Source organism: Puntigrus tetrazona, chromosome 11, assembly GCF_018831695.1.
Source record: "Puntigrus tetrazona isolate hp1 chromosome 11, ASM1883169v1, whole genome shotgun sequence".
Lineage (NCBI taxonomy): Eukaryota > Metazoa > Chordata > Actinopteri > Cypriniformes > Cyprinidae > Puntigrus > Puntigrus tetrazona.
The window spans coordinates 8,577,989-8,601,769 of NC_056709.1; the positions used below are offsets into that span (position 1 = coordinate 8,577,989).

Here is a 23,781-nt window from a genome sequence, read left to right on the forward strand (position 1 = left end):
TCTCAAATTGTATCAAAAATTAAGCAAATAATTTCTGTTAAACATGCAATATCATGTTCAAACTAGCCAATAGGGCTTTTGAATATCGAGTTGGACAATAGGTGGCCTTCAAGTCAAAGATTGAGAACCACAGGTTGATAAGAACAAGAAAAGTTGAGCCAGCTTATAATTTGAAGGCAACCAGCTTTAGCAGATGTTTGCATTTTTTTGTTAGTTTGTTTTTTACATTTCTGACAAATAATTTTACAATAAGACAAAAATGTGTCTACTATTCTAAAGCAGATATGAGATAAAAAATTTATTTAACCTCCAGAAAGACACACACACACACACACACACTAGTGGTCCTTTTAGTTATGAATGTCTTACCTTGATGCTGATTGGCTAAGCTTTATTCTGCTAAAAATGACAAGTTTTTAGCAAATTGTATTTTTAAAATTCATCATATTTAAACCTCCCCAGATTCTTTGCTATAAGCTAGAATGCCTCTATGTTTGTTTGTATTGCTTTTTGTTTAGTTTTTTTTGCTAATTTTCATTAAGCTGAATTTTCACAGGAAAAAAAAGAGAAATGGATTAAAAAACAGTTAATATAAAAAGTGAATATTACTAACATTACAAAGCTGTTAGGTTGAACTTGTCACTGAACGATTGTTTAAATGATGCAGTTTTTTGAGAATCCGATTCTTATTCTGGCTGTACATTTACTATTTTATAAATATCTGTAGTAACTTAAATCAGCAGTTGTGAAAGTTAAAGATAAAATGATCATACTGTCCTAAAGCAGAGGAGAGCAGACACTTGATACGAGATACAATTTTATTTCACATTTTCAAATGCCATTATACCCTGAGGTCCGGAAGATGTGGAAGAGTATAAAAATGAAGGGAACGAGCAGCACCATGTCAGTGACAGATAAAAAAGAGCTATGAACTGATGTACACACACACATCCCACATCAAAACACACATGAGGAATGAAATTGAACATAAAATTAAACATATGACACAGAAATATAATGACCAGCAAATGGTGCTAAAAGGAAGTTAGAATATAATTTTCAAGTCAATTTATAAAGGACACCATTATGGTTGAGCAAAAACAATACAACTCTTATTTAATAACTATTTAAACCTAGATTTAAGTCTGTTTTAGTCATTTAAAAAAACTTTAAACTATTTAAAATAAATAATAATAATAAATATAAAATAAAACAAAATTATTTCTTATAGTACATCCATTTAAAATAATGTTTTTGAATGAAGTCTCTCTTGCTCACTAGGTTTGCATTTATTTGTTAACAAATACAACATTGTGAAATATTATTCCAATTTAATATACTTTATTCCTGTGATGGCAAAGCTGAATTTTTTAATCCTGTCTGTTTGCAGTGAGATAAAATGAGGTGCTTTAAATAATGAACATCGGGTAATAATATTCACACAAAGCAACGGGATAAAATATGATCATCAATACAAGGGCCATCCACAATAACACAGTATAACAATTGTTAGGTGATTATTATTGCTTAAAGGTTTGCATATTAATGCTGTGACCCTACTGTATGTGTAAAACTAGTAAGCCGAAACCAGACAGATCTTCATGACACACTTTTAAAAGGTTAAGATAATGACATTACGTAGCAGAAGTTACAATAACATTTACAATAAAAGGCATTCGCTATATAAAGGATTAAATCTAGTTTAAAGTTCTGATTGATTATCTCTGACCTGCAATAAAACAGTAGCAGGCAGAGTTTGATTCTTTCAGCGGAGCTTCAGCTGACTGTAAACACTCCTGCTGTCGCTGGTACCTAGTGGTTGTGAAGGGGGTTGTGTGAAGTTCAGGGTTGAATAAATCACTACATCTTCTTCTGCAGGCTGAATAACAAAGAGTGATCTATTAAACAGCGGGAAATATTAAAACGATCCGATAAGCTGCGCTAAGAAATGTGATAAAACTTACTGTGTCTGAACTGGCCGTTGGTAAAGAACGTTCTGTAATGCAGACCGATATGTCAGCAAACCTTGAACTTCTTATGTTTAGAGTAAGAAATGGGTTAAATGTGTGTATTAAAAACGTACCATGTTTTTTGCTGTTGAATTCAATCCAAATCCTAATAGATTTCACAAATACAATTTGTGCACGTTTTAAATCTTTATTTTTTTTTTTTAACGGTTCATTTTCAAAGAGCATTCACCCCTAAACTTAAATGAGCTGAAAATGAAATCACATTCAGCCCGTTCAAGTTGTAAATTGTTTCTGCAGAAATCCCTTCTTCACAAATAGATCCTCTGTACTGAACGACAATGAGAATCCAAACAGCTGATAAAAACAATACTCTGTATGTAATCAGATACATCCTTACCTCTCTGCCTTTGACTTTCCTGCAATGAAAGAAACATCGAACTGTCAAGCTGAACATATATGTTTAATTAGATTCTTAAAACTATAAACCATGCAGAAGACATATCAGTTTCTTTACACGTACGTGTACATCCGTACAAACAGATGCTCACAAGTACAGTCAGTAAAATTCCTGCACCGCTTGCGACCGCAGCAATGGAGAAAAACATTTCTGTGTGAGACAGAGATATCAAAGATTAACAAGAAATGCATGGTTTCATTAAAGTGTATATTTAATATTCAGTGCCATCTGGTATCCAATGCACTGAATAACTGCATCCTCTGAGCAAACTTACTTGTATTCGAGTACTTTTTGAAGTCAGTGCCTTCAGTAAGGAAAAAAGTGCCTTCAGTAAAGAAAAATCTGCCAATCAGCATATATTCATTATATTTGGCATGTTTATTAATCTTGTTGTGGATGAACACATTCACACCTGATTAACAGATGAATTGATTAACTTATTAAGCTTCGATGTGAATTGAGAATTTTTAAGACCGCATGTGTAGAAAATGTACATTTATAGTATTTACCTGATGCATGTTCTGTAGCATCAGTGAGCGTAGTCGATTCAAAGGGTGCTGGGGATTTGGAAATAAATCAATCAAATGTTTTTTTGGCCACAGCAATGGTATAAATCAGAGGAGATAACCTGAGCACTCGCCATTTGCATAATCTGTTAAACTATGACTGTTGACATATCTTTAGTGACAAAATCAAATAAAGCCAAATGATCAAAATTCTATAATCATGAGAAGGAATGAAGCACTTACTGGTTATTGAATCTGTTACGATTTCAGCACTGGATGTTACAGCCAAACCTACTGAACTCACAGAACAAGAGTTGTACATACACAGAAGTGTTAAACCTATTATTAATGGGCAAGTAACTGTTAAACTGATGATTATAAAACAGATGCATTAATATGACCTACAGTATAGGTACAAAATGAAATAGAACTATGTTGGTTGAGAGGATATAGGCTTATTTAGTAATAACAATCAATCAAGGCGACTCACGTGCTGTGTTCGATGTTGGCTCAGTGGATGAATTTCCTGAAATTAATGTTTACATGATTGTAAAACTGCAATGATCAGATTAGAGTGCTAAATACTGCTTATAGATAGCCTGGGATTACACAAGATTTATATTTTAAAGAAAGCATCCTTGGTAACCTTGGTTCCCTGAAAGAAGTGAACGAGACACTGTGTCATACACAGATACAGGCAGGGATAACAGAAAGAACGCTCAGTAAGGCAGGGTCAACTGGCAATACTTTGCGGTGAACACCTGGAGGGCCTCTGCTTATAAAGCCCTCAAACAGGAAGTGGGCGCAGAGGAAGCCAAAGGGGTTGAAGCATAACAATAATAATCTGCAGGATTTGATGTGATATGAGTTGATCGATTAAATCACCATCGGTAGAGCCATTTATGATAATGCATGGATGAAAAACATTTCTGATGAAAAACGTGGACGGCATCAAAGAGGCAAAAGTTACGGACTGCAGCTTTAAATGATTATTTAGCTACTGGTCTATTGTAGTTTTGAGTCTATCTATATAAAAGCTTGCATAATTATACTTCAGCAGATATACAAATTTAGATTTTTTCTTCTGTCTTGACGATTCTTTAAGGGTGACATCAGTGAAATCCTATTAGCTGTTTCAAAAGGAGATGCGACGACCTCCCCTGTGCCCCGCACCAAATTATCATTTTAATTGGAAATGCATCAGTGCAAGAAAATAAAACTCACTTCAAGCAAATGAAATGCTTCCTATTATTTTTTTTACTTGACAAGAATATTACTTAATCCCAATCTGGGATTCCATGATGATTCCAACCTTGAATGGTTTCATTGGGGGTCGTAGTAGTTGGGCTGCCCTCTGTGGTTGGGGGCAAAGATGACGTGGTGGCCAAACCTTACAAGAAACAACGTGTGAAAAGCATTAACCATCTTATCTGTCAATTAAAAACAAGTTAGCGATTGAACACCTTACCTCTGACCCTAACTGAGACTCTGTCGGAATGAGGTGATGTTTCATTTTTTCCTATGCTGTAGTAGCAGGATATGTTAACATGTGAACTCTCCTGATCTCGTGACCATGAGATCAGTTCGGCACCGGTAAGGGAAAGCTTACATGATGTAACCGGTTGTATAAATTGCTCCTGTCCTACAGGGTAAAACATGCACTCAGATATATGTTGGTTCTCCTGACCTCCACAGACCATCTGCACCTTTTCTTCATCAACGGCAAATGTTGGAAATATTGTCAGCTTGGCCTGTGGAAAACCTTTAACAAATATGAGCAACACAAATTTACCTTTGCATTACCTTTCCTTTGTTTAATTAATGAATACGAAAAAGCGTAAAATTGTCTGTGCATGTGTTAATATCATTAATTTAACATACAAGTCTAATAGTTACTTATAGTCGTACCAAACAACCTTTAAAAAACAACTGACTCTTGAATATGAAGATTATTACTAAAAGAAAAACATATAGAGAAAAATATTAAAATGTTAAAATAAATACTACATTAATAAATACTACACTTTAAAATGAGTTCTGTTAACATCTGTTAATGCATTAAAATTATTATGTTAATTAATACATCAATTGCAATTATTCACATACAAAATAAAAGTTTGTTTCCATTAAAAATGTATGTGTATTGTGAATATTTATTCTGTATGTATAGTAAATACACACATTATTTATATTTAGAAAATTGTTTACATTTACACATTTTTTATATTTTATATTAGATATAAACATATTTAATATATAAACAAATTTAACCATGCATGTGTTATGAATAAATATAATAAATATACAGCATGATGGGTCGCTTACCTTGTGATTTAATCTCCAGGAAAAGATGAAAGATTATGAAGATGAGCATGGCCATCTCACAATGTCTGCAGGCACTGTGAACAAAGTTAAGATTGGAAATGAAACAACAGACAGCACTCTGAAAGTGTCTGAGAGGGAGTTAGGTATGAGACATACCATAAAAAGGGCAAACTATCAGTTCAGCTTTCTGACGGGAATGCTGTGCTATATATAAAAAAATACGTAACCTACCATGTATCAGTTTTAGAATGAGATCAGAACTGAAAAACTGACCACACAAGTAAAAAAAATAAAAGTAAAAATCAGCTTCCAGAAACGGGTAGGTTCACATGAGTGATGAACACGCTTAAAAGGGATGTTTACAGAAACCCTTGCACTTAATGTATCAGCTTTTGTTAACTGAAACAAGAAGTGCAAATGTCCTTAAGGTTAGATTATGAATCAAGATTAAATGTCACCTGTTACGCAATGCATAATGTCTTGATAGTGCATTGTTCAGAGTGATCAGGCCTATTTCCATAAAGACAATAGGTGGAATAAAATAGTGGACAAGAGGTTTTTATATTTCTAAAACATTCTTCGTTGCAAATGGAAAAAAAGCGTTTTGATCAGGCTTAATTTGCTCAGTTTAAAACCTATATAAGAAAAAAAGTCACGTCTGATGTCAGTAAGGGCATCACCCTTTGTCCTTTTTTGAGGAAAAAAATGTAATCAATAAACTCCAGCAAATATTGGCCGACCACATTGTTTAGCGGATGGAAAATGCATATTTTAGCCATTATAGAATTCTGTCTGTTTTAGGTGATATTTACACATCCCTCATTAATTTTATGGACACACTGAAGACCAAACAGTTTGGCACGTTGTGCGAGAGGGTCGCCAATGACGTTTGCAACTGCTTGTGTCAGAGAGATACCGCAGGAACAATGCAGTGCCGTTAATTTAAAGCATTTACTGATGGTTTTAAGGGGGTCAGTGTAACAACAACCCACACCCATCGCTGTGGCCTTCAAGGACTGAAAAGGATCTACTGCCTGGGTTCAGAGAAAAAAATCGAGGTCACGTTAATGTCAGATATTAAACGTCTACGGCCTGTTTGAACAGGGGGTTTGGTGATTATATAAATCGGTCAAACAGAGAAAAGGAAATTCTTCTTTGAGCGAAGAGGATCTGCTCTGAAAGGTTGCTAGGAGTCGCAAATGCAACAGACGCTGTTTGAAACGAAACCGTTTGCCAGACTTTCTCTCTCTTTTCTAAGCAGTCCCGAGGAGGATCTGAGACATTCGTCACATTAAAATTGTTTTTAATTACTGAATTTGTCTATATACTGCTTTACTGGCATCTAAACTGCCTGTCAAGCCTTCAATCCTGGTCAGAAGAATAAGAGACTTAACATACAGACTACCTTTGACAACACTACTGATTTACTTTGAGACGAAATGTCAGAACAATGCATTTCATTATGCCTGAAATAATCGTGTAAAAATGTGTATAGTTTACTAAATGTTTGTTTTAATTTGGGAATAGTGTTTGTGATGCATGATGGCAAAAATCTGGGAAAAAAGTTTTTTTTAATTATTTAGGGTGTTATGTTGAATCTAATCCACCATCTCATTATTCCACATGACTGATCTTGTTTATATATTATATTTTTATTTATATCAACACAAATTCAAAATGCTTGACAAAAGTTGTGATACATGTCATGCCATCTTTTGCAGTGGACAAATGCGTAACAAAGAAATATATATCACAAACTTTAAAACACATTTTGGGTAAAAAAAAAGCTACTGGAAAACCCTAAAAACTAAAATGTTTTCACCTTCAGATGTAGACGAGTTTGCTTTATTGAAATGGATCTGATGAAAGGATACTGGTCTGGTATTTTGGCCAGAAGCGACGGGTTGTGGTTAAAACATCTTAATGATGGATCTGTACACACAGCTTTTCTTATTTCACAAGATGTGAGTAGATAGACTGGGGTCGTGTGTGGATCTCTTGTACATTATTGTCTCATGACTCTCTTGTTCGACTCTCATTCCGACGGCATCCATTCACTGCAGAGGATCTATGCATGCGCCAGACATTAAAATAAATCTCTCCATATCTGACTGATGAAGAAACAAACTCCTCTACATCTTGGATGGTCTGAGGGTGAGTACATTTACAGCAACCTTAAATTTTTGGGTGAGCTATTCCTTTAAATAATTTGCATATCAGACTGATAAACAAACATCTGTACTTTCTCTAATCACATTTACTAGTTCTGCCTTTATTTTATTTTGTAAATCACACTAGTTATCTGGCACATCACATTTGCTTAAACAAAGAGGCATCGATATATTTCTGAGCTTTTATATCAGTGAAAATGTAAGATTTGGTTTTAAGGAAATACTTTTCAGAACAAAGATTACAGAATATTATCACTTTTTGGCACAACCTTCAATCTACTACTTTTTACATGCAATCCAATAGTTTAATAGGACACAGTGTTCAGGCACATGTTCAGTAAACAGACTGCTCCAAAACATTATTATCAACTGGAGAAGAGTATAGTGACAAGCAATTTATTTAATAATAAAGCATTTTTCAATTGTAACTAGATCGTTCTAGTGTTCTAGTCTATTATGAGGTAAGTGGAGTGGATTTTTTCCCCCTTTTTTACAAATCCAGCTAGAAACTAGAAATCTCAGCTCATGATGTTTCCACGGATCCGGTATCTATGCTATGAAACATATAACAAATCCAGTGTAAAAAATAAAAATAGCAGATTTATGAATTATAGAATTATATTCTATAATTTTTTAAACCAAAAAAAAACTGTATCAGTGAAAAACCCTCCACTGCCTAGCAACTCTTGCTCCTTTTTCATTGTAAAAACAGTAAAGGAACACTAATATACCACTTCCTCAAATCCTGTCCTCATCATCTCCATTATGAGTCTGTAAGCATCTACTGCAGATCTACACAGCCACCGTGGTGGTGGAAGACACAGGAGTCGCTGCTCCTTCCGGAGTAACCTTGGCCAGTCGGTGGTCCTTGTTTTGTGAGCAGCTCCGTCCGCAGAGCTGGCAGGAAGCACAGCAGGAGTTACAGCAGGGCAAGAATCGAAACACACTCACGCGCCACAAGAACCAGCCGGGGGCCCAACAGCACCAGCACATGAGAACCCCTCCTGCAGTCACACCCAGGACCACATACAGCGCCAGCAGAGAAATGGAAGACTGGGAATCTGGAGAAGAAAGGATTTGCCCAGGGAACTATGATGAACAGTTACTAGTGAGATTTAAATATATTCGGCACAAATGTTCTTAAATCTGCAAAGATGCCATTCGTGGAATCAATTAATAAACAGACCAAAATATGGTAAGGAGGTGTCTTTTAAAATAAAACAAAAAGCCACAATAGTGTGCATGACAGTATATTTAGCGTGATTATGTTAGCAGCAATAGCAATTGTTAAAGACATTTTGCTCATTAATTATAATAAATTATAGTTATATTTTAATAAAGTTATATTGATAATAGTTATCAGAATAAATAAATGTTCCATCAAAACAATATAGTTTATTATTAATATGTATAATACACATGTACAATATTATTAATGTTTATATTATATGTATAAAATACAGTTGCACTATATTAATTACACATTAAATGTATCATATGTTTATCTATCCATACTCCTAACAGCTTTAAGTTTATAATAATTATTTTTTTATATTTATAATTTTTTATATTTTATATTTATTTTTTTCTTAGCTTTCATTTCAGTAATTCTGTATTTTTTCATTCAATATTTATATTTTGATTTAACTAAATTTCAAAACAGAAACAAGTCTAAATAGTTAGATTTCGATACCTTTGGCAACTATTTGTTCTTCATTATCAAATTTTATACAGTAAAATATCACATGAAGGTTCCTAAAGCTTTCTTTGTGAAATCTGTGTCTTCAAGCAGTGTGCCATTGTTCAGACATTTTTTTTTAAAGCAATTTAGATTGTATGTGGAGGTAAATGACAGCTATTATTTCAAATGCGCAAGAGTAGTTTTTACTTAGACTAGTGCTCTTGAGAAGTTACAACAAGCAGCTGATTTACAGCTCACTGTTTGCAATGAACATTTATGTGCTCCTCAATTAGCTTTGTGTCCTTAGCCTTTCAGAGTTCACCATTATACAGCAATAAAACTAAATTTATGGACACTCAAAAAGAGCTGCCGTTCTGAGGAGTAGTCATTATATTTAGGTTTTGTACACTGAACCATATTCTTACACTCTAGGTTTTTCATCTTCCCATCTAAATTCAAGTTAAACTCTAAATATACACTGTTACACAAGGTAATGGATATTGTACGGCCACTTTAGTGACTTCAAACCCACAACCATGTAAAACTGATTTACAGGATGCTTAAACAGAAACAAGTTTTGTTAGTTTGGACTTCTACAGTTAACCATAGAGAATTTTGGGAAGCCTGTAAAACATGTTTTTACAAGACCAAGAAAGTAACTACTGACTTATTTTAAAGGAACTGATTATTCAGAAATGAAAACACTGTCATTTGTGCACCATAAAAAAATTATGTAGTGGAAGGCAACAGGAGATGTTTACTACAATGTTTAAATGCACTTTTTACTATAGTGCCAAAACGTTCTATATATATTTAAAAGGTTATTCTAATTACGATTTACCAAAAGGTTCTTTGGGGAGCCCAAAATGTTTCTCAGCCAATGATACGTGAGGGTAAGGAAATGATGACATTTTCATGTTTGTATCCGTTAAAATTTTGTTTTAATGCAAATTTAACATGCATTAATATAAAAATACAACAAGTTCTACATTCAGCTATAAAGCTATGGAGCTATTAGTTCTAAAAATGTGGATAGGATGTGCTTTACAAACCAGTCACCACATTAATACGCACTCCTAAAAAAATTTAGATTCCAAAAAGAGAAGTTTTCACAGCGATGCCATTTTGGGTTCACCACTGTTCTAAAAAGAACCTTTAAAATGATCTAAGTCTGAGGTTGATAATCTAAAGAACCTTTTTTCCCCACAAGGAGAAAGCTTCAATGGATGATTGAAGTTTCTTCATGGAACCATAGATGCCAGTAAAGAATGTTTCTTTTTAAGTGTTGTATTTTTGCTAACTTTGTTGGATTTAGGAACTATTTACCAGTCACAGAGTTTGGATCAGGAATGCCATTTGGAGTGGCACAGTTCTTTAACGTGGACACTGTCCGTGTGGGAACATTCAGCATCTGTCCTGGTTGGGTAACATGATGCTGTGGGGGCTTGGGTGTAGATAGAGGACCTGAAACACACAAAAACAAGAGTAAGAGCTATTAAGAACCAATCCCAGATGGGAAGACCTTCTCAAGATAAACTCTTTACTGACCATTGCAACCAGGGTAATCGATTAAGTCGCTGCCATCGCCACAGTTGTCAATGCCTTTATCATCCTCACAAACCAGACTCATGGGAATACACTTCCCATTGCGACAGTTGAAGTAAGGTTCTCCGCTGCATTCTGATTGGTTAAAACCTGATGAGACAAACAATATAAGAAGACTGTTGATATATAATCATGTGTAAACTGCAGGAAAAGGAGAAGTGGTTGTAAAAACATTCTAACCCAGCCTGAATGAAGTGAAGTCTCCAACAAAGTCCACCCTTGGCTGAGTTCCTCGGGTCACAAGGCGTAGAGTTAGAAAGTTGCCCGTGGACAACACTGGTCGGGAGGGCTCTTTCCACAGAGTGGCTGGCCAATAGGGGTGCAGACTTATCCCTCCCATCATAGAACTGGATGTAAGAGCCAGCATGGCAGGGGTCTTCAGGCCCTCGCCAGTGGTTGGCTCCAAGCTCAGATCAGGCCGTGTTGGGCCAGATGAGGAGGAGCCCCTGGGTGATTCTGGGAAGAGGGGTGCGGGGCTGTTTGGGGACACTCTTAGCAGGCTGTAGACTAGAAAGAAGCGGAAGTAGAACTGCACCTTGTCCCGGGGGGTGGCGGACTGCATGGTGAGGTGGCAGTCTGTCCCAATAGAGACAAAGTAGTACTTCCGGGACTCCTGGTGGACTTTTACGATCATGCCGTCCCCTGTATTGTCTGTCCACAGAAGTCCACGACATTCACTGTTGGGATAATTGAGACGGCCATAAGATTCTAATTTTTTTCCTGGATGAACTATTCCTCTAATGGTCATGTGTTGGAATAGATGACACGGTGGTGAAAGAAAAACTAAACAAATCCAGTTCTAACCTAGAAGGACCACAAGCATGAGCTGGCTTTGGATACCCCCACCCCCACCCCCTCCATCTGGGGTACGACCCAAATAATAGGAAGATTTACAACCTCTCCTTGGTTTATTAGCTTTGTTACCAAGGGCAACCGGTAGATCCGTGATGTCTCACTGCCAGGAATGTCCAGACAAACCTTCTATTGGTGGAGAAGGACCAATACCTCAAAATATTCTGTAACCATGTGTTCTCAACTGAGTTTCCACAAAAATGAGCAGCAGCAGAATAGTAAGTTCCCTATAAATGCTTTAATTGGCCAGACCAAAGTGCTCTGAACTCCAATCACACTCGGTTCCCACTGTAATACCAAACTCTAGAGAAACAGCAGAGAGCATGCCAACTCAGTGGGTAATGACACAGATGCCAGGGCTTTTCACAGCACCAGATGAGAAGGTTTTTAATGTCAGATGAAATTAATCATCCTTTGCCTGATGTAGTGTCTTATAATGAAAAGCAATAAATGATTTTTCAAATCAAGAGATAACTATATATGTCTATAGGTGCAGCTTGGTTTAAGTTCACTACAAACATTAATGTATGTATTTGTAAATAAATACAATAAAAAATTTTAGATTTTGCTATAAATTAGTGTGTGTGTGTGTGTGTGTGTGTGTGTGTATATATATATATATATATATATATATATATATATATATATACACACACACATAAACACATACACGTTTTGTAAGTAAAATTAAGTTATTAAAAAACTAAAACTTGCACTGTTATTATAGCCGGTGTGTTCGGATGTTTTGTTTGTTTGTTTTTGTTTTTAATATCAGGCATTAAAAACATATTTCTTATGCCTTCAGGAAGATTAAATGTGATTTTGAATTTACTTTCAGTTAACTTCATTAGGCTACAGTTGTGGTAAGACAAATTACGCGGGACAAGCCAAATGTGAAAGCCATCGCATTTCCAACCAGCTCGAATGCCAATGCACACAGATGAGAAAACGGGAAGAAACCTGACTGCAACAAGTGTCGGAGTCAACGAGGTAATAACGGGATAAATCTTCAGAACTGAACACCCATCACCCTACCTGTCTCAATGCAGTGACTCTGGCGTGTCATTAAGCTGAACAGAACAAACCATCCTGACAGGTGCTGAATGCATCGCGCTCTGGCCATCTCGCGTGTCCAAGCAAAGCACTTGCTGCTCCGATGTTAAATGCAATTGTTCTGTCGCATTTGTACCGCGAGAAGTCTGCTCTTGCGAAAACCAAACATTCCCTTAATTTATAAAGACGGCATACAGTCCGTGAAACGCTCCTTAAGTAGTGCTTTTTGACGCTTTTGTCGCGGGAATATTTGTCTATGGCTTCTCAGATGCGTGGAGCTTAATCCTTGTTCATCATCCTGGCTTTTGTGCCTTTGAAGACTCTTTGTCAAATTTATGCGTCTGAACTATTTCCATGACAACAGGTCCAGTGTTAGGGATCTAAAGGAGGAGCCGTGCAGGACCCCCTCAAAGCTGCCCCAACCCAAGCACCATCTACAGAAGACAGAGCTAAACATCTGTCATGATGATTGCATTCGCCAATGGTGGAACTGGGAGTTTTATTATTATATGTGTGCTGTTATATTAAGCATATACCAAGGTTTGGGCATAAATATTGGGCATAATATATATATATATATATATATATATATATATATATATATATATATATATATATATATATATATATATATATATATATATATCAGGATAAAATCTTGGGGTTTTGTTTCAGACTAACACCTTTTTAATTGCGTAATAAAACTCAATTTACAGAGATTTGGTTTGGTTTGGTTTGGACACATCTGAAAGAACCTGAAGCAGGTGATTCTTGCATAATATTTCTGTATTCAAGCAGATAGACATGGCCAAACTTCCTCCACAACAGTAGGCCTACTTACAAAAATTCAAAGGACGCTCAGAAGGTATATCACAGTGTATATTCTCATTTCAAATTCGAAGGTGGAGTTTAAAGTCCAATAAAAAGCTTTTTTACACCTTTGGGGCCTTTAACAGGCTTCTTATTAAAAGTTTCATTGGGCTTTTCTCTTTTAAGTGTCTGAATGTGTCTCATAATCTACCATGGGAATTCTTTCGGGCACATATCCCACAAATATATGTGATTAAAGTGAACATAACTTATTATTATATTATTTATTATTATATTACTAGTATATTATTTATATTCTTCAAAATGTTAAATTTTATTATGTTCATAAAAATAATTCCAACAGGACACACTGTTTGCATGAACGTTCTTTAAAACTACCACATATATTTTACTTTTCCAATATGCACAAAAAAAAAAAAAAATAAAAAATAAAAAAAAAAATCAGAAAGGAAAGGCAATTTCGATGTCAAAGGGGAATGAGCCATTTATGGTCATTGAAATGTCATCTAGCTCACAAAAGCATATTATCCTTTGCTTTCAATAGTTCGTTCTGCATTTCAACAATAATATTTTTTTCAATAATATATTTATTCCTAGAGTAGCGAGAAAGTTACGGAAAACAGTATGTTGCGATGTGGCAACAGCGCGACATTGAGCGGCCCGCTGACGTACTGACGTCAGACGCCGTCATTACGTCACGCGTAAGTACGTACGTCTCATAGAAGTTTGAAACTGACGAAGGGACAAAAATATTTATATAAAAGCTGACGCAAGGGCGCTAAATACAAACGTACCATCAATAAAGTGTGATTTAAAATTCCTATATTTATGAAAGCATCTTCACAGTCAAGAATCTCTTGGTAAATTCACGCCAGGTGCATGTATTTAATGAAAATAAGTCAAGAGCTAGCTGCTAGCATGCTAACTGCGCAGCTTTAGCAGCCTCGATGAAAACATTCAATATTATTGTGTTTACTAAAGATTTATAAAACAGTACAGCTGTGTTGAGCCCGTAAACCGGAGTATTTATTTTTGACGGTATGTTTTAGGCTAAACTGAATTATGTTGATGGGATAATCAAAAATGTATGTGCTAATTAGGACTCAGTGGTGCTTCTTGAATATTATTTGCTGTGCTTGCCAGTTGTTTGCTTGTCAAAATAAATTAGCTGTCATGAGGGTGTTTTTCTGATGTATGGGGTAAAATCTAAAGTATTGTGCATGCTGGACCAGTGATGCAAGGCCTGTGCATCACTTAGATGTGTGCATCTGTCAAGTGTGTGTGAGATGTGATTTTCTGTGTAAGATGTTTGTTTTTTAAAATTATTTATTGCTGTGTGCAGAATGCAGTCTCTGCGTAACTCTCTAAAAGTGTGTGTTTGTTATATTTTCTGTTTTTAGGGTGTATGTACATGTCTGTGTTTTGTATAACTCTAAAGTGCTTTTCTTTGTGCAGAATGGCTCCTCGGTTGCAGCTGGAAAAAGCTGCTTGGCGGTGGGCAGAGACGGTTAAACCAGAGGACATCACACACGAACATATAGAGTTAGCTTATAGGATAGCAGTGACAGCGTGCAAAAGGGGGACATGCAGGTAATGTAATGGCGATAGTGTTCTGTGTTTACTGTTCTCTTTGTTTAAGTCTGTCCATGGTGTTAAGTGCATTAACTGTAATTCCGATTAAAGAAACAACTGTGAAAATGTTCATGTGTGCAGATTGTTATAATCACATCCCTGTCTTTTCATTTTTGCTGCCACACAGGAGGAACTGTAAAGGAAATCCCAACTGTCTAGTCGGTATTGGGGAACAATCATGGTTAGGAGAAATTGATGAAAATGCCTTCCACAACATCGATGACCCAAATTCTGAAAGACGAGATAAGGTGCACTGAATAATATATAGTAATTGAATAATATAAGAAATTGTTAGTAATTTTAGCACTTAGGTTTAAACTTATTTGTTTTAGTTAGCTGCCAAGGCAACATTGCTCATTTAAAATTATTTTTTTAATAGCTTTAATTCAAATACGGAAAGTGGTATTTTATATAGTCATAGTTTTCATTAACAATAGCGAAACTAGAATGCAAGGGTCCTCAAATGCCTTTATCACTCAACATTTATGTAACCGCTGTCTTTTTTGCAGAACACATTTGTGGGCTTGACGAATCTTGGTGCCACATGTTACGTGAACACTTTTCTCCAGGTGTGGTTCCACAATCTGGAGCTTCGTAGAGCCTTATATCGATTTCAGAATTCCAGAGCAGAAGGGCACAACACAGATTCAGGTGAGCTCTAGGGTCTTTCTTTTAAAGCCTGCGTGATTTTATTGTCAACATGCTAAACTTCATTCATTGTAGTGACTATTTTCATTTAATAACTCTAACTGGAGATACTTTGAAGCTAAGCAAAAAGGGTGCAATTCAATTCAGTGCAAGGGTGGAATAAGTGTATATGTGTTATATATGCATTAAATGCATGGAAAAGTCCCAATAATTTAAAATGATTTTTCTTATTTTTCTGCAGATTATGAACCACGGACGATATGTGAACATCTTCAGTATCTGTTTGCTTTGCTACAGAACAGTAACAGACGGTATATCGACCCTTCGGGGCTGGTTAAGGCTCTTGGGCTCGACACAGGACAACAGCAGGTAGTTCAGCACAGGCTGAAGCATGTCGGAGTGCCATGTGGTTCATGGGAAGGCTCAAAATGCGGTGTTCTTTCATTTTTAGGATGCTCAGGAATTCTCCAAACTCTTCCTCTCACTTCTCGAAGACACGCTTTCAAAGCAGAAGGACCCAAATCTCCAAAATGTCATTCAGCAGCAGTTTTGTGGGCAGTTCTCTTATGTTACAGTGTAAGTTACTCTAAACAAACGCTATTTTCAGATGCAGGCATTTATTACTCTCGCTTTGAACTTAATACGTTATAATGTAGTAATTAATGCTTGTTTTTTTGTGTGTTATGCCAGATGCAACAAATGTGGACGTGAGTCTCCTCTACCATCACGATTTTATGAGCTGGAGTTAAACATTCAAGGGCACAAAAACCTCACAGAGTGTGTTACGGAGTTTCTTAAGGTGATTTTCTCAAATTTATGTGCCTGACATATGTCATAGTGTCGATCAGATATTGAGGGGCTCAATGTATTGTTCCTCGTGCTGTTTAGGAGGAGAAGCTGGACGGTGATAATCGCTACTATTGTGAGACCTGTCAGAGTAAACAGAACGCCACCCGTCGGATCAAGCTCCAGAGTCTTCCCCGCACACTTAATTTTCAGCTCATGCGTTTTGTTTTTGATAGGTGAGTGTCGTAATTTGTCACTTAACAGATCTGTTACTAAATGTTTTCTAGACAATTTTAATCATTTGTTTCTGTTTTCCTATGCTTTTATAGGCAAAGTGGTCATAAGAAGAAACTCAACACCTTCATTAGTTTTCCAGAAGTTCTTGACATGGGGCCATTTTTGGAAGGAAAAGGTATTTTGTGCATTTAGTATGTACACTGCAGTTTAAAACACTTTTATTGTAAAAGTACAGTAAAAACATTAATATTGTGAAAAACCAATAGAATTTACCAGATCACTGTTTGAATATGACATGAAATTACATCAGTACATTTTTCTTTTGTGTGTCACATGATCCTTAAGAAATCATTCTAGTGATTTGCTGCTCAAGAAAATTTCTTATTGACTGAAAATAGCTGCTTAATACTCTTTTGTGACAACCATGATACATTTTCCAGTATTTTTGTTATGAAATTGTAATTTTTTTGGTTTGTTTTTTAATTCAGAAGAGAAGTGTACTTACGAGCTCAGTGCGGTGTTGATTCATCGTGGCGTGAGCGCATATTCTGGCCACTACATCGCTCATGTAAGAGACGCCCACACCAACGATTGGTACAAATTCAATGATGAGGAGATCGAGAAAATGGAGGGCAAGAAACTTCAGCTGGGAATCGAGGAAGACATCGGTAATAACACGTTTGGACAGTTTACTTTAAATGATGCCTATTTGTTGTAGCTACTTGTTAGTGCAGTTGCTTTTAAAGTTCTTAAAGCATGAAAATACAAAAGTGCACTTAAGTGGTTATTCTTCTTCGCCTTGTAGCCGAGACTGCCAAGTCTCAAACCCGAAAGCCAAAATGTAGCAAAGGCTATCACTGTTCGAGAAACGCATACATGTTAGTGTACAAACAGCAGACGGAAGAGATTGACCAAACAGAAACTATCGTTGAAGTACCAGGTAATCCTGACTGAGAATATGGAGGGTAATATTTTCCCTATTATTACACTGTTTTTTTGTAAGCGGTATCCTTCACCAGTACATACCTAAGATGTATTTGTTTGGTTGTAGTTTTTCTCCAGAAGCTGGTTGACCAGGACAACAAGAAGTTTGAGGAGTGGTGCAATGAAATGGCAGACATGCGAAAGCAGAGTGTTGACAAAGGCAAAGCCAAACATGAGGAGGTGAAGGAGCTCTACGAATTGTTACCTGCAGAAGACGGTCCGTAAAAATGCCCCGTGCATTAGTTTCTCAACTAATATGAACTGTTAAATCTCCCTTTTTTCAGTCTTGAACATAATTATATTTACACTACCATTCAGAAGTTTGGGATTGATAAGATTTTTTTTTTTTATGTTTTTAACCTGTGTTTATCTGATCCAAGTAGTTTATTTCTGCAGTCTTCATTATCATGTGATCTTTTACAAATCATTCTAATATCCTGATTATAAACATTGGAAACAGTTGCGTTGCTTCATATTTTTGTGATGCATTTTTTCAGGAATCCTCAATAATTAGAAAGTTCAAAAGATCATAAGTATATAGTTCTTTTGTATAATTCTTTTGTAACATTTAAAATAAATGTAATTTAATGCCTCATTGCTAAGTAAAAACAACCCCAAACTTCTGAATAACAGTGCAACCAGTTTAATGGCTTTTGTATTAATATGAAAGCATCAGTTTCCTAGAAGAAATTAATGCTTTGGGCTCTTTTTGTGCTTCTAGGTCAACCGTATGAGTTTGTGCCTTTGGAGTGGCTCAAGAAATGGCTTGATGACTCCACGGCCATCAAAGAAATTGACAACAGCCAGTTCTTGTGTTCCCATGGCAAACTGCACCCAGACAACATTGGCGAGGTCAAAAGAATATCCTCGAAGGCCGCTGACCTCCTTTTTGGCCGCTATGGAGTAATATCTAGACTAGACCGTAAGACTTTCTTTTGTCAAATCACTTAATTGTTCATTACTGTGTTTTATACATATATTCATTCATCTTGGGGTGGTATTTAGAGTCATCGCTCTGCAGAGACTGTGTCACTCAGCGATGTCGGGTGATCAGACTGAAAAACCAGCTGAATGAAGATTACAGAGAGGTCATGAATCTTGCCAAAGCTCCTTTAAAAAGGTATGAGTGCTGCTTTACCCTGAATCGCTTTTACTCCACGGTTATTAAGTATCATCGACATTCTGTTAGTCTTTATTGTTTTATATTTGGTTTTATTTGTATATTTTCCATTTTAATTTGAAAGTTTTAGCAATTTTGTGTCTTTTTATTTCGTGTTTTTATCAAATTAATTAAATATTTTATAAATGGTTTTAGTTAATTATAATAACCCTGGTAATGCAGTTCGTTAGATGTTTGATGAAGCTGATCTGATGTTTATATTGGCTGTATTTAGTGATGAATCAGGTTTCTGGATTGGTAAGGCTTCTCTAAGGAGCTGGAGACAATTGGCATTAGACCAGCTAGAGGAAGACGAGGAAGAAACCAAACACAAATAACAACAAAATTAACGGAGAGAAAAGCAGCAGCGCAGGATCTAAAGGTACTGGGACCTCCAGATGCTGTCTGTTGCTTTTGCTCTTGCCTTTTAGATGTTTATTCTCTTTTTTTTTTCATTTTGCTAGCTGATGGAGTTAAGGGAGATAATGAAGAGGGCGATGGTGAAGAGATGAAAAACTTTAATGAAGACATTCTCTGCTATCACGGTTTGTGGATAAAACTAAACTTTTCACTTTTTCAAATTTAAAAACTTTCTATATTTAGCGGTATCTATCCTGTTCAATGATGGTTTTAGTGATGCACAGAATTGTTGTCATTAAATTAACATTTTTTGTGAATTCCACATGAATGAATATTTAATTATTTGAAATTAATTAAGGTTGATTTATGTAATTGTCTCTTTCTCCCATAGGTGGCCTGAGTATAATAGAGAATGACAGAAGGCTGGTTTCTGCAGAGGTGTGGAACAAACTGCGGGTGTATTTCCCCAAAGCACCAGAATTCCCGCAAAATCATGAATCCTGTCAGCAGTGCATGGTAATAAGTTAATAATTGAGCACATTTCTCATTTGGTGAAAGGTGTAGTGGACACTCATAACCTTGTGAGCTGCATTTCTGGGCTCGTTTTTAAGAGTGACCATGTCTTTCAGAGGCTGGAAAGAGAAGGTAAAGAAAATGAAGCTTTGAACAGAATGATGGCAAATGAACAGAAGAGCTCCCTTCTCAACCTCTTCCAGGAGAAGAATCGGCCCACCCTGCAGAAATGGCCACAGGTGATGCCATTTTACAAAATAAAGGATTTCATATTGGAGTTGGAGAGGTAGATGTTAGAGGGTGAACATGTCAGTAGTTCATTATTATTTTTTAGTGCACTGACTTTGGTTTGTATCGTGTTTTAGGAAACAGATATTCTGTACATTGTACCTCATTACTTTGTAGATGAATGGAGGAAATTTATCAGGTAATGGAAAAAATATTTACAAATACTTTATTTGGTTTAAACATGCATCATTTTGATAGTCCTAAATTATTGTAACATCTTCTGTAATACCTGATCACCACAGGAGGCCAGCAAAGAGCAACCCAGTGTCCAACGTGGGGAACAGTATCCTGCTCTGTCCTCACGGAGGCTTCATGTTCACGTATGACTCCATGCTGCAAGGAGACGCTCAACAGTGAGTTACTCAGTCCTGACCTCTCATATGACCATCTTCAAAAGTTTAAAGTCAGAGTTTTTTTTTTAAAGAAATACCCACGGATGCATTAAACTGATCTGAAGTAATTATAAAGACGTTTATTGTTGTTCTGTTTTATATAAATGCTGTTCTTTTGAACATCCTGTTCATCAAAGAATGAAAGGAAAAGTTCACCCAAAAATGAAAATTCTGTCATCGTTTACTCGCGCTCAAGTTGTTCCAAACCTGTACGACTTTCTTTGTTCTGCCGAACACAAAGAAATATTTTGAAGAAAGTTTGTTACCGGATTATTGTGGGTCATCATTGACTTCCATAGCAGGAAAAAATACTATCAAGTAAATGCAATCAATGCATGTCTGTCTTTCTGTTTGGGCAGAACAAAGAAATTCATACAAGTGCTGCTTGAGAGTGAGTAAATGATGACACAATTTTCTTTTTTGGGTGAACTATTACTTTAAGAAGCATAAAGGAATCATTAAAAAACAACATAAATGTTTGAAAATAAGCACAAGAGACTTACTTTCATTTAAAAATCTTACTAAACCCAAACTTTACTGAACAATCCACTTTACCTATTAAATTAAAATGTTAACTATCTATATAAAGAGCACTTTTAAGTCTGATTGTTTGTGTCACAGTATAGCTCTTCTCTGGCCTGCTGAATGGGAGGTGATCAGCAGAATGTTTCTGGTGGACCAGCCCATCTCCATATGTCGGATTCATGACAAAACACAAGACAATGGCAATGTGCAATACCAGACTCATCCAGGTATGCTAAACCGACAACCCTCAGCCAGGAGTTTCTCCAGACGGGTGTTTCATGTGATGTGTGTCGCTCTTAGATCTATGTCGGGAATGCAGAGAGGGCTTCATTTTCCAGCAGCAGAGGACATGAGGAGTACGCGCAGAGCCACGGTGTACGTTCGGAAAGTCATTGACAAGAAAAGGGTGAGTTTTCGCATGATCATGTGTCCTCAACCCTAACCACTACGAGTGTACAACCAGGAACAACTCCTCTGTGCTGTTTCTTGCAGATGATTAAAGAATCTGCCCCCGAGTTCAGTGTGAGTGGATCAGATGTAGAGGATGAAAGAGAAGAGCCAAAGATGGATGGAGAGAAAGATCCAGACTTCAGTCAAGTACGTTTAAAGACTGTCCATCCACTTTTCCAACTGTCTGTTTGTGTCTCATGCCTCTTTCTTTCAATCAGTCTGAGGGAGGAGCCAAACGGCAGAAGTTGAATGAGACCGTCTCTCTTTCCGTGGCCTCTGTGGCCCCCGTGACCGCTGCGTCCAAGTCTGGCATCAGGAGGAGCACGAGGCACAGGAAACTCCGTGGAGAGAAGGCCCTCATCGTCTCCGCCAACCAAACACTCAAAGAGCTCAAGATCCAGGTCTTTTATTGCTGTGACAGTTAAGTATTTCCTTGTTTATGTGCACGAATCTTATTTGGAACGATTGCATCCACAGATCATGCATGCATTCTCTGTGGCTCCGTTCGACCAAAACCTCTCCATAGACGGGCGCTGTTTAACAGACGACTCCGCCACACTAGGAAGCCTTGGAGTTATTCCCGAGAGCATCATTTGCCTTAAGGTACAACTTTCAAGTGTTTTTGATGGGAGCTGATGCGCTGGCTGTGACCTCTTCTGGTCACCAAGGCTGCATGTATTTGAAATATTATTTTCAGCATCATTACTCCAGACTTGAGTGTCAAATGTTTCTTCGGAAGTCATTCTGAGATGCTGATTTCTGATTATTAATGTTCAAAACAGCTGTGCTGCATATTATTTTTTTGTATACTTTTGTGAGATCTCTTAATAAATTGAAAGTTCAAAAGAATAGCGTTTATTTGAAATAGCGTTATAAATGTTGTGACATTTAATCTCGTGTCCTTTCTGAATAACAGTGTTTCTTTTAAAGAAAAAAATCTTTTTGACTTGTAAATTTACTTGGGCTTTTCCTTCTACAGGCTGACGAACCTATTGCTGATTATGCTGCAATGGATGATGTTTATCAAGGTTAGTGTTGTTTACTTCCACTTAATATTTCTTATCATTATGTCCCATTTTTAATGTCTATTTATGCACATTTTTGATGCCAAGTTTTTTTTTTCTAGTCTGTATGCCTGAAGAAGGATTTAAAGGTATGCGCAATTTTGTGATCATTTCAGACATGCATTTAAAACGGTTGTAAAAGAACCCAGAAATGTTATATCAGGAAGTATTATTCATATTTGTTTCATTTTTTTTTCTCCAGGCACTGGACTGTTAGGACACTGAGTGGAACAATGCTGACAATGTCTGAACAAGGATAAAGCTTGAATTACACATAGATGTTCATTCTTGGGATGAAATCTTTTTTTTAATTTTAGGTTGTTTTTTTTGTTCGTTTGTTTGTTAATGAAATGTTGCAACAACTTCAAAAGTGTCTTTTTTGCTTTAAAACATCATGCTGGCTTTTAATATTGAAAGATGTTGATGCATTCTGCAAGATTTTGTGGTCGTGCTTACCATGACTGTGAAAAATACGGGTCGAGATTTCCTCAAAGGACGTTCCATTTCAAGGAAGATCGGAATTCCTCCTTGTTTGTTGCAATGTCACGTTCAGAGATTATGGTCTGATCATATATTGTGTGTAAAACAGTAAGTCTCTGTAAATCCTTTGTTGAAAAGAAGCTTGTGATGGCACTGCAATAGAGCTCGTACATATTTAAGAATGCATGAGCAACTTGAATATTAAAAATATTTAGTCTTTGTTTTGTTAATGTAAATAACCTCATCGAAATACAGCAGTGGGGAGATGTCTAGAAAGATGAGGATAAATAGGACACATTTCCAGACGTGGGAAATATTACAGCATTGCTAAATAGTTTAGACATGTTCTGCTACTTGAAATATTAAGCAGGCATTTGTGTGAACTTTTCTGTATGTTCTTTCATATGGGCAATAAATATTCTTTTTACATCTTCAGATGTGTCATTTTTGCGTAGAACTCTTACAGAAATCTTACCGTTATAGAGCATTTATATGAATAATTTGTATTAAATATGTTGTAGGATTAAATCTAGCCCAATCAGTCAATATCTTAAACCACATATATATATATATATATATATATATATATATATATATAACCCGTATATAAAATAGCTTTACATGTTATTACACTGAACTTTTAGACACTGAACTAAAATGTAGCTTTTATTAAATATTTAGATTTTATACTTAATGGACAACACAAAAAATAATGTTCCCAGCTTACACACAGTGGCTAATATTTATTCATAGCCTTGCAATAAAAAAGAATTGGCATCTTTTTTCACCCTGTTCACCTGCAGTAGCCTATA

The 23,781-nt window shown here is 36.2% G+C and overlaps 2 protein-coding genes across 4 annotated transcripts; one reads left to right on the forward strand and one right to left on the reverse strand.

The window, feature by feature from the left end:
* Positions 1-1,248: 1,248 nt before the first annotated feature.
* On the reverse strand, positions 1,249-11,000 carry LOC122353983. 3 transcript variants are annotated; one of them, XM_043251930.1, is made up of 16 exons: positions 10,896-11,000; positions 10,659-10,805; positions 10,437-10,574; positions 8,381-8,490; positions 5,259-5,332; positions 4,402-4,695; positions 4,246-4,323; positions 3,424-3,459; positions 3,177-3,227; positions 2,937-2,984; positions 2,702-2,752; positions 2,491-2,577; positions 2,368-2,386; positions 2,084-2,115; positions 1,965-1,996; positions 1,249-1,879 (listed from the first exon to the last, which is right to left on the reverse strand). In XM_043251930.1, the coding sequence occupies exons 5-16, from the start codon at positions 5,311-5,313 to the stop codon at positions 1,766-1,768; spliced, it is 897 nt and encodes a 298-aa protein (XP_043107865.1). In that variant the 5' UTR covers positions 5,314-5,332; positions 8,381-8,490; positions 10,437-10,574; positions 10,659-10,805; positions 10,896-11,000; the 3' UTR covers positions 1,249-1,765. The 3 variants fall into 3 exon arrangements, with proteins under 3 accessions (XP_043107865.1, XP_043107863.1, XP_043107864.1); XM_043251928.1 differs by lacking the exons at positions 8,381-8,490; positions 10,437-10,574; positions 10,659-10,805; positions 10,896-11,000 and adding an exon at positions 5,490-5,587 and having other exon boundaries at positions 1,965-2,115; XM_043251929.1 differs by lacking the exons at positions 8,381-8,490; positions 10,437-10,574; positions 10,659-10,805; positions 10,896-11,000 and adding an exon at positions 5,415-5,558 and having other exon boundaries at positions 1,965-2,115.
* A 3,137-nt stretch (positions 11,001-14,137) lies between these two features.
* Positions 14,138-23,404, forward strand: LOC122353978 (ubiquitin carboxyl-terminal hydrolase 48-like). The gene is given in 30 exon segments (XM_043251920.1): positions 14,138-14,156; positions 14,907-15,041; positions 15,211-15,331; positions 15,593-15,734; positions 15,973-16,100; positions 16,183-16,307; positions 16,422-16,530; positions 16,620-16,753; positions 16,847-16,929; positions 17,243-17,422; positions 17,560-17,694; positions 17,806-17,955; positions 18,460-18,660; positions 18,744-18,858; positions 19,133-19,229; positions 19,231-19,279; positions 19,362-19,442; positions 19,649-19,773; positions 19,887-20,009; positions 20,136-20,197; positions 20,301-20,411; positions 21,072-21,202; positions 21,276-21,317; positions 21,320-21,381; positions 21,468-21,572; positions 21,644-21,826; positions 21,903-22,028; positions 22,405-22,453; positions 22,552-22,578; positions 22,692-23,404. Coding segments are annotated over 29 exon segments (3,153 nt in total). The 5' UTR covers positions 14,138-14,156; position 14,907; the 3' UTR covers positions 22,715-23,404.
* Positions 23,405-23,781: the final 377 nt, after the last annotated feature.